At 43.6% G+C, this 10,641-nt stretch overlaps 1 protein-coding gene across 1 annotated transcript in view; it reads left to right on the forward strand.

Annotated features, from left to right (window-relative positions):
* The window catches only part of GPR149 (G protein-coupled receptor 149), a 29,975-nt gene extending 19,643 nt beyond the window's left edge, over positions 1-10,332 (forward strand). Inside the window, exon 4 of the mRNA XM_067002709.1 lies at positions 7,706-10,332. Coding sequence (XP_066858810.1) covers positions 7,706-8,278 — 573 coding nt within the window. The 3' untranslated portion in view covers positions 8,279-10,332. The remainder of the gene's footprint in view (positions 1-7,705) is intronic.
* The last annotated feature ends 309 nt before the right edge of the window (positions 10,333-10,641 follow it).

The raw sequence follows: 10,641 nt of genomic DNA on the forward strand, positions 1-10,641 counted from the left end.
CAGCTAATTTTTATTTTTAGGGAAGAGGAAGACTAAGCCTCTGTTTTAAAATAAACAGAAAACACATTGTCTCTGAAAAGAAATGATGGGATCCTTACTGGAAACATTCTAAAAATAAAACTTTTCAGCTAGAGCTTGTATTCCACCAAAGTCATTGGGAATGCAAGCTCATTAGAGCTTTGTTCAGGGTACTGATATTTCTGTTTGGGAGGCAGCACGGCCTGATGGACATTGGGCTGGGACAGAGCCAGACCTGCCTTCTGCTGGTGGCTCCGCATGGTGGCTCGTGTTCAGCAGGCTTGGGAGCGTCGTTCCCCTTTCTGGGCGCTCCCATCAGAGCTCTCCTATCTTTCCCAGTGACAAGATGCACACAGTAGTAGGAGCTCTGCCTCCCTGTAACACTAATGCTACCCCCGTCTAGTATTCTAGGGCCTGCGACTCGTGACATTTGAAAATTAGGAATCCTGAGGGGGAGTCTCCAAACCGCCTCGTGCTTGAGCTGGCTGAGCCAGCTGTGCTGCAGCTCTCCCCTTAGCCCTGTGTGACGTCTGAAAGTTTTCTTAGGCTGTCTCAGATCCTCTGAGGCATCTCATTTAGGTGCACTGGAATATCCTCCAGCCAAATTTGCTTCTTTGATCATGTAGGAATTCCAGGCCGTTAGGCATTTCCTTTCTTCCCCCAGTTAACCTTTTTTATCCACTGGCTTTGCCAGTATTGCAACAGCAATTTATTGTCTTTAAAACCAAATTGAGTCAACTGTTGTACTTGAGCCACCATTCAGCTCATGTAACAGTTTTTTATCTTTGATTTCAATTGCTAACAAGCATTTTCTAGCTAAGGATCTACTTCTGGAGCAGAGTCAGCTTTGTTTGCAGGAGATGAAATATTAACTGATAACTGTGTTTGGAGAACGGAGCCATCATGCTTTTCTTTCCCTGCTCTGCAGTTGTTTGCTTCCTGGAACAACAACAAAAAAAAATTGCCAGGATATCCTGGGAAGTGTGTGCTTAATCCAGACTAGTCGATGGTCTGTACAGATGCTCAGCACTGAAGAACTGGGACCACGGAGTTTAAGGTCCTTCTAAGACAATGAATCCAGTCATACGTAACAGAAAATGTGAAATACAAGTAGAAATGTTTGGTACTTGAAATGTTAGTGTTACCCTTAAGGAATTTTCTGGGCTCCCTCTAGCAGAATAAATTCTTGATCGCTTGTAAACAACAATCTTAAACAAATTACTCTGAACGTCGAGTGCAAGTACCATACTGATGATAATACTGATAGCTCCTGCAGACACTAAAGGGAGGCAGAGGGAATGCCGTACACCCTCGGGTGGCACTTGCCAGCAAGCAGAACAAGGCTCTGCTTTGGCAAGTGATGAAATTAAAATTTTCTTCAACTGTGCTTTCAGCTTAATACCCCTTTATTAATCTTTCATAGAAGTATAACCATTTCTTGGCGAAACAGATAGAGAAGGGCGTTCTGTTCCGTTTTGTGCCAGTTTGCAAGGAGAAATGCAGTGACAGACCGTATAAAAATTACCTTCCCCTTTCCTTTCCTTCACTCTCGGAAAAGCCACAGGGTTCAAATGCTTATTTTCTCTCAAGGGAAGACTGTGGGGTTTCTGGGCTCCGTGAATGGCCTCGCTAGGGCCATGTGAAGGCTGGAAGCCAGGTAGCTCTCAGTGGACCCTTTCTCCCTGCTCTGCCAGGGCCACCGGCCAGCTGCTGTGGGATTCAGTTGTGTCCTCTGCACAGGCTGAAACCTCCCCTCCCTCGCAGCATCCTCACCTGGTGGGTCTCGTTAAATTCAGCTCAGGCAGCTGGAATGGGATGGAAGAGACCAGCATTAAACCGCAATGATGACGATGAAGTTTTGCCTCATAGCAACAACTATTTTCTGTCTTCTGTGAAATCTGGAAGGTGGTGATTTCATTTAATAATGAAGGCGTTTGCTTTATCAATTATGTAGCGATTCCTCTGTTCAGAATGCATCAGCGCTCCTCAAGGAACAAGTGCATTTGTGATTTACTTCATTGTAATTTTCTGTCTTTGCTTGTTAAAAAATGCATGTGCTGGTACACGTAGTCCTCCAGTGAGAACTCCGTCCCAGATTCCAACAGACAGCATAGCCCACGGCCGTCTCTGGCAGGAGCTGTGCAGAGGGTATGCCCTGGGACAGGACGTGATGGAAATGAATGCTCTGCACAAGAGGCAGCACGAGGCAAGAGAAGGGCCAGCTCCCACTGGCAGGGAGCTTGTGGCGACCATCACAGCATCAGAGATCCTGCAGCATTCCCAAGTGGTGAAAAGCATGTGGAAATATATTAATCAACCTCAAAAATTACCAACTTGCTGTTTCTGTGATGCAAACCTGCAGAAAGCTCCAGAGGAAGAGCTCAGATTTAGTGCTAGTCTGCAGCTTTCATGAGACCCAGCAAATATTTTGCAGGATTCAATTAAAGCTGGTCTCAGCACAGACAGCAATTTTAGCTTACAGAATGTTTTGGATGGGGAATGCCACTTTTTTTTTTTTTTAAATGAAATATTTGAGCATTGCCAATTTGAGACCCTCCAGAACTACCAGAAATTAAGACATGAGCTGTAAGAAGGTACATATTTTATATATGTATATGTGTGTCTACAGTGAATAAATGAATACTTCTATGTATCTGTGCCTGTGTGCATGCAAAGAAGAAGTATCTCTAAGAGGACATAAAAACCAAAGCAGGCTTGATTTTCAGTCTGCTGTGTTCAGGTAGATGTCTGAGCCTTCCTTCACCTCTCCTAGGAGCTGAGAGTGAGTAAAGTTCCAGAAAGACAAGCAAGTCTTCTTCACAGGGTCAGAATCACTGAGAGCAAGACTTGTGTGTCTGTCTTAAAAACAGCTTTGTATTAACACTTTTAAAAGAGAACACATGACATAAATTGTATGAGAGGAGATAATAAGTGTATTTCTTTAAGGAACTAGGTTGTATTTTAAATACAGGAACGCAAAGAGTGGGCAGAAGAGCGTGGAAAGAGACCAATGGAGCAGGACCCTTTCCAAAAACATCTGGGGCCTGGGCTGTGTCAAGTGAGAAGGCAGATGTTCAGAAACAGCAGAGAAGATTTTTTTTCTATTTTTACTGAAGTTAAGGTTAATCATAACCCTTCTAAAACTGTGGATGCTTTATTTTAGTGCTCACACTAAAATACTGCAAGGATGAGATCCAAGACCCTGGATGGATACACTGATGGCCACTGTCAAGCATTACTTGATTTGCCTCCTGCTCCTCCTGCTTTAGAATTAAATTGTATCATAAAACCTAAAATCAGAAAGCTGAACAGTAGGTAACAATGGCAAGGGAAGATAAAATACTTCTTCCCAGGATGTATCCGTGTGGTCTGGTTTGCTAGTAGATTCCCATTTATTGCCACGGATGTGTGATAAGGTAATGGGGTGTTAATAACACAGAAGAAACAAAAATGAGAATTTAATCACATTACCAAGACAAGGGTCCCATTCTGTTCTTATTCATGGTGATTTACATTGAGAGCAGTTCCAGTTATGATTGATTTTACCTGGCCATACATAAAACCAGCAATGAATTCTTCTCTCTTTTGGAGTAACAGTGGTCTCACTCGTAGCATTTTTCCCTTGGGCTGCTTGACTGGAGCGAAGCTTGCCACGCTGTGGGACATAGCCTGGCGGGGCAGGAAGGGCTCAGGGCAGGCGGGGGCTCGGCTCCCTCCTGCCCCCCCGGAGCCCGCAGCTGTCCCCCCTGCGGGGAGCGCTGGGTCTCCCTGGGGACGGACATCAAGGCCTGGCAGTGAGTTTCCAGTTCAGTGGCTCGGATCTCTCCTCCGGCGTTATTCCTGCCTTCCCCTGCCACCTGGCCCCAGGGCTGGATTTAGTGTTTAATAACCTCTGCTTGGGAAGCTCTACTATATCATGCAAATGCTCACTTTTTTTAGTAATTAGTTGGATGTTTTTAAACTTCTACTATTTTGCATTGATGAAGAATGGATTTGTTTCATACACGGGTACTCAGCTGTAGTGTGCTGAGAGATTTGTGATTGGAAAGCTGCTGCCGAAAAGGGCCGTGGCTCCTAGGGCAGGCTCCTGTCACAGTCCTGAACGCGTGGCCTTGTGATGCACTGGCTGTAGAGAGACAAATGCATTCTCTTAATTGTCAAAACAGGTGGAGGTGTCTGTGACTGAACAATATTTCTACTGGAATTTTTCTAGTTGAAAAAAGTTTTCTAGTTTCTAGGTGTTGTTTACTGGCTTCCTGCTTGGTGCCCAGGAAGTGACCCAGAAGATCTGTCATGTCCCTTTCACTTCTAAAAGTAAATATTGATCTCTGAACAGAAGACAGACTTACAGAAAGAGCCTTTAAATCTATGGTCATTGGAAAACTTCTTATTCTCCAGATGTGGAGTACTCACTCCAGCAAGCGAGGATTGTTCACTCCCCCTCCAGGTGCCTCAGACATATCCTCCGCCTTCTTGACATCCACTCTGACGAATCTGTGGTGTTTTATCAAGTAGAACGTAACCTTGCACTGAAGTAAGGAGTTCTCATTTAACTTATTTTTTACATATTCTTTAGAATCTTTCTGCATAATGTCAGTGCTCCAGTCTCTGAGCTCGAGTAACTACCAGAAATGCAGACGCATAAATGACCCTGTGAAGACTTTCAGCACTGATTGCAGAAGCTAGGCAGGGGCTGGAAGCGGAGATACGGGGCTCGTATCCAGCGATATCACAGTGCCCAAGAGAAACACTGTTCTGAGCGTGTGTCACTGGAATTGCTGCATCCAGGCTCATTCCATTGCAATATCCAAGACACCAAATTTGCACCACCATGCACACTGCTTAGGGCCAGCAGGCTTTGTGCACTTGGTCTTACCCAGAGCTGAATTTGTTGCTCTGTCCTCTGGCGGCATCAGTAAGCATCTGGGATGGAAGATGAGTGGACTAGAGCTTCCTAGAGAGAAAACAGAACAGAAAGCAGTTAGTCTCACATCTCACCTGGAGGAGCGATCCTAGTTACCAGTTAGTACAGAACATGTTAAGTGCCAGCACCTCACTGTGCTTGGAAAAAAAGTGCCCTCGTCATCGCTTTGAAACAAGGGCTGCCGGTGCTCACCCTTTAGCAAGCGACCCTCCCAGACATCCCCGTGCCCAGCCCAGCACCGGACTCCAGCAGCAACCAGGAGCATTCACGTACCTGGGACCTTTGCTGGCTATGACACAGCACGACAGCTGCCTCTGTAACTGCACGCTGGAAGATGCTTGAGGACCGTTTCTCTCCGACAGACCTATTCCAAAGACTAATACAACTTTGATTTCCCTCCAGGAGGGCAGCCCAGCTCCTAGCATTTTGTCAGCCAAATTCCTTTGTCAAAGGACTGTATTAAGTCACAGTCTGGCAAGATTTTTCTACACAATGAAACCTAATTTCCTTTTCGTGCTCTTTAGTGAAGATGAGGTAATGTGTCATTTGATTTAGCTGTGTGGTTGTAAAGTTCTCCTCGTTAATATTAAGCAAGTAATTGCACTACCCAGCTCCCTAAGAACAATTTCATCTTTCCAGTACCCTAAACCTCTCTGTTTCTACTCACTTCTCAGTTTTACTGGGAAGGAAACATTAAACAGAACTGGTCCAAGTGGAAGGACTCCTTTCTGTGCCTGACTAATGCTTGCACATCTCCCTGCTGCCAGTTATTAGACCTGGTGTTTTCTGTTCCTCCTCCTTTTCTTCCTTTCTCTGTTCACACTTCACACAGGATATTTCGTTAGCTGAAGAGGACAAGACTGGAATCTCTGCTTCCAAGGCTGAGCTTGGGGCATCTCCGCTGTAACTCGCCAGGGAAAGACCGGTCCTTTCGGAAGCTCAGGGTTTCTGTGGGTTGTCTCTTGGTTGCAGGTGGATGGGGACGAGGAGGATGAGGCTCGGGCTGGCAGTGTGCCCCTCTGGGCAGCAGGGAGGCACCGTAGCTGGAGAGGGAACGCAGCAGAGAGCAGCGCAGTAGGAGTAAGTTTGCATTTCACATAGCAAAGTGATGTGGAGATACCTGAGGTAGATTGAACGGATCGCCAAGGAGTCCCGAAGGCAGCATAGCAACCAGCACAGAAGGGTTACAGGGTGATTCACCTTGCTGGCTGGCAGCTTTTCAATACCCTCTGCACACACTTCTCCCTGGTGTCTGTGTGGGTGCAGAGCTGGATTTTGCAGCTTTCCCTAATTTCAGTACCTCTCTGTTGTACGTTTCCCTCTAACCAGTGCAGCCCTTCCTTTGAACTGCCCTGTCTCAGGGCCAGCGCTTCCACTGCCCCACAAGGAGTTTGCCTTCAGCAAAGCTCTGGTTCGCTTCAGTAGTAATTTTACCAAATAAGTTTTCAGGTGCTAATTCCTGCCCCTCTCAGTAAGCAGTCAAAGCCCAGCTGTAGCAAAGCAGATGAGGATGAGGCCTGCAGTGAGGTTCTCCAGAACCTGTGTACGGTGTTTGGTAGCTTTGTGTCTCCTGCTGCCATCGACTTCGCTCTCTCCAACATGAGTCGCTGAATGGACGACCTCCACAGTTAAAAATGTGAGCCCTAGCGGCATGAGGAAAAGGGTCAGGGTCTGTCCTGCAGCACGTAGCAACTCACCACTGAGTAAGCTACCAGAGTCCATGTAGGAGCAAACCGTTTCCTCTGTTCTCCGTGCAAGCATTCCCAGTGATTTCTCTGTGTAATGCCTTTATTTGTTTACAGCCTCTGAAACACTACTTTCATTGCACCCGCTAAAAATCATTACTTTGAGCATGACTTTTAGTGCTCCAGAGCTGCAACTGAATTTACTCTCTATCCCTCCAAGTCTGTGAAAATTTCTCTTCTGATAAATTCAGCTTTGTACTAGAGAGAAATCCATATTGGTGTCTAGAGCCAGTGTGAAATGTGGCTGGCAGCAAGAGTCTGGATTGGCCCTCTGGCCGTCTCAGTAGGGACTTTGTAAATCCTTATTATAGATTTCCTACTGTTACTTATTTCCACCTTAAAAATAAACAAAAATGAGCAAAAATTTCCTTGAATAGTATCTGTCAAGCTGTTTTGGAAATTTTAGCCTAGTCTGTCTTTAGGCACGTAATTTAGTTAAGATTAATTAAAACAGAGCTCCTAAGGGAGACAGATGCTCTCAGTACGGGGCCCAGTTTTTGAACAGTTCTCTGGTGTCACTTCTCTCCCTTTGGTTATGAGAAGCCGCAGGAGATCAGTACCTCGGTCTGAATTAAGCAGAAATTAAGTGAAAACACTTTCAGAGATGCCTGTTAATACTAGCTAGAGAGGTGCCTGCTGACGGTCGTTGTCTCATTGTGCACTGGCTGCCAGGAAATGTTACGTGTGTAGACTGCTACCGTGAAGAGTCTGTGTCCATAAGCTGTAGCTGAGTCACAGTAACTTGGGACTTTATTTCTGATACTTCTTATCTATGACTCTATACTCAAATATACTGTGTATATTAGTGTAAAGTATACTCTATTTTAGTGTACTTTTTATAGTAAAGTACATAGCAGTAACATTTTATATTCTTTAAAAAGTCATAATGAATACCAGGTTTCTAAAATAACGCAAGGAAAATTCTAATAATTTAATAAGCTAAGCATGATTGATTATTTATAATAGATTCTAACTTCAAAAATTAGCATTAGATAATGGTCATTCTTTCTCTTTTCAGCGATCAGGTGGGGCCTTAGCTATTCCCCTGTGTGCATTTCAAGGAACTGTGTCTCTTCAAGCACCCACAGGAAAAACTCTCTCTTTATCTACGTACGAGGTAAGCACTGAAGGACAAAAAATAACACCCACGTCAAAGAAAATTGAAGTTTATCGATCTAAAAGTGTTGGTCACGAGCCAAACCCAGAAGAGTCTCCTAATACATTTGCTGACACAAGTGTTAAAATTCATTTAGAAGTTCTTGAAATCTGTGACAATGAAGAGGCCCTGGATACTGTGTCAATCATCAGTAACATCAGCCAGTCGTCCACACAGGTGAGGTCTCCATCCTTACGTTATTCACGGAAAGAAAACAGATTCGTCTCATGTGATTTAGGGGAAACTGCTTCCTACTCTCTCTTCATACCATCAAACAATCCTGACAGCGATATTAACATAACAATTCCAGACACGGTCGAAGCTCATCGGCAGAACAGTAAAAAACAACATATGGAAAGAGGTGGCTATCAGGAAGAAATACAAATGTTGAACAAAGCATACAGAAAACGGGAAGAAGATGACAACAACAATTAAAAGACTTTCACCCTAAACATTTAAACTGATTTGACAGATGTTGCTCCTCTTGACTCAAGCTACCCTAGCAAATACAATGCCAACTGTTTTTTGCTAGCACATAAATTAATTTTATTTGGGTAGACTCTTAAATAGTTTAAAACATTTAAAAATATACACATAGCAAAGCAAATACTTAAGTGCTTTACAGCTTTGCATAGTGAATTTCAAGTTATTTATATATCTATTTATTTGAGGAACACTTGTCTCTAAAAGAAATCCTAAATAAAATCTAAAAACCAGCCTTGTTTGCTTGGCACTGTGTGGTCTGTCTGTGGGAACCTGCAGAAAATGAGGGAACAACTTCATAGGGGTGAAGTTTGAACAGGTTTGAATGACTGTTGCAATGCTGCTCATACTGACGTACCAGACTTGAATCATTTACCTGAAAATATGTAGCACAAGCCTAAGACTAACTCATTTATTTGCCTAAGCAAAGGACTAAAAGTTATCTAGATGGTTTAATTTTCTATTGCTCTGTACATGATTGATATGTAATACCTATGTAAGTGGCCAGTGTATGGACCTTTGGATACAAGTGGCTGAAATGTAAGCGTGCACATTTTGTAAGTCCAACATTGTGAAACGTAAGTGTTCTCATTGCTTGACATTTCTGTTTGCAAGTGCATTAAATGTTCATTAATTTTCTGTCAGTTATTCTAAAGTGTGCCCTTTTCTGCCTCCATGATCTCTTAACGAGTTAAGAAGTTTCTCAACCTTGCAGATATTTGCTCTCCATCCAGATAAGGCAGCATTTGAAGTGTTTGAAGAGCTGTAGCATCAACATTAATTTCAGTAATTTTTCATGTTTAAAGACTAGAGCCATCCCCAAGCAAGGAACAGATTTGCAATGTTGTTTTCTTCCTCAGCTAGTACTTTCAGCAACACAGCCGTGAGAGCGGGTGTCACTTGCTGATAGCTGCAGGAGTCCCTGCGGCCCGCAAGGAACACTAGCCCCTTTTCTGCCCCTATATATTCTGTCAGCAGTCCTGCCATCAGACCTCTCTGGGTGGACCCTCACGCTTTAGGGCTGAGTCAGGAGCTGGGGGTTACAACTGGTTTGTGACTCCTTAGGAGAGGGGGACAAAGCTATTCAGGGAGGACAGACTTAAGAGACCTGACAGATGCTGACCTCGAGAGTGAGGCTGATTACTTAGATCAGGTTCCTGCCCTGTAGCACCCTCTGGAGGAGCCCGTCCCTCTACTGTCTTACGGGGAACCTAGAACTAAGTCAACCTAAATCAAACCTTAAATCAACCTAAAACCCGTGAATACTCTGTTTTGTGTCAAATTTAGAGAAGCCAAGGCTGAAACAGTGAATGGAGTCCTTAAGGCTTACATGAAATACACTGCAAAGGCTTGAAATGCTAGTGCTTTTTGACTGGGAGCTCTTTTTTTTCTGAGGGTTTGTCATCATCGGTGCTGCGATCGAGATGGATCACTCTGTGCAAGGTGTGGTTTTCATGTGCTGCCTTTCCAAGGTGGAAGTAAGGATTCTCGTAAGATTGCCTCAAGACTCTCAGTACCACTAAGATGCTATGTTATATTTCAGATCTAACAAGAAACTACAGTAGAAGGAACAAACAATAAGTCTGTTGAATAAGTTACATTCGTAGGCATAGAGCAGAGGGACCAAATATATTGCTTTGCTTTGTGTTTGCAGCAGGAACGCAGAAAGTTGCCTTATAGCAACAGACGTGCTCACTCCAGAAAAAGGTAGCAAGGTTGCGATGGAGGATGCAGCCCATCACACCTTCTGTTTGGTCAGATGTTCTGACGGATGCATTTAGAAGGGGTTAGGACTAGGAGGTGTTGAAATTCTGCATAACTGTGACCTTGAGCTTGATCTAATTGTAGAATGTTGTCTTGCTGCTGTAATGAAAAGGAACTTTTCTTTAATGAATCTGTAAATTTGATCATGTACAAATGTCTGATTGTTTTATATTTTACTTTAAAGTGATTAACATCATTAAACATTTTAACCTGTCTGAAAACGCAAATTGTAATTATTCAGTAGATAAGAGCTCCTTGCACAAAGCAGCAAATGCTGTGTGAGAACACTTGCTCCTGGGTTGTGTATTCAGTACGTGTCAATGTGTCTTTAACATTTTATGAAGTGCATTTGGACCTAATTTTTAAAGCACTTCTTTTCTAATAGTTTTTAAAGAAAAAAAACAAACAAACAAACAAAAAAAAAACAACCCAACGTCCTCTTCTGTTGTTTATCCCCTGTATGACCTTTTAATGTATTTCACTGACAGCTTGACATTTGAGGGCAAAGTGTTCGTCAATGACTGTTTGAAGGTGACTTGAAAGAGACCTCA

Source organism: Anser cygnoides, chromosome 9, assembly GCF_040182565.1.
Source record: "Anser cygnoides isolate HZ-2024a breed goose chromosome 9, Taihu_goose_T2T_genome, whole genome shotgun sequence".
In the NCBI taxonomy this organism is placed as follows: Eukaryota; Metazoa; Chordata; class Aves; order Anseriformes; family Anatidae; genus Anser; species Anser cygnoides.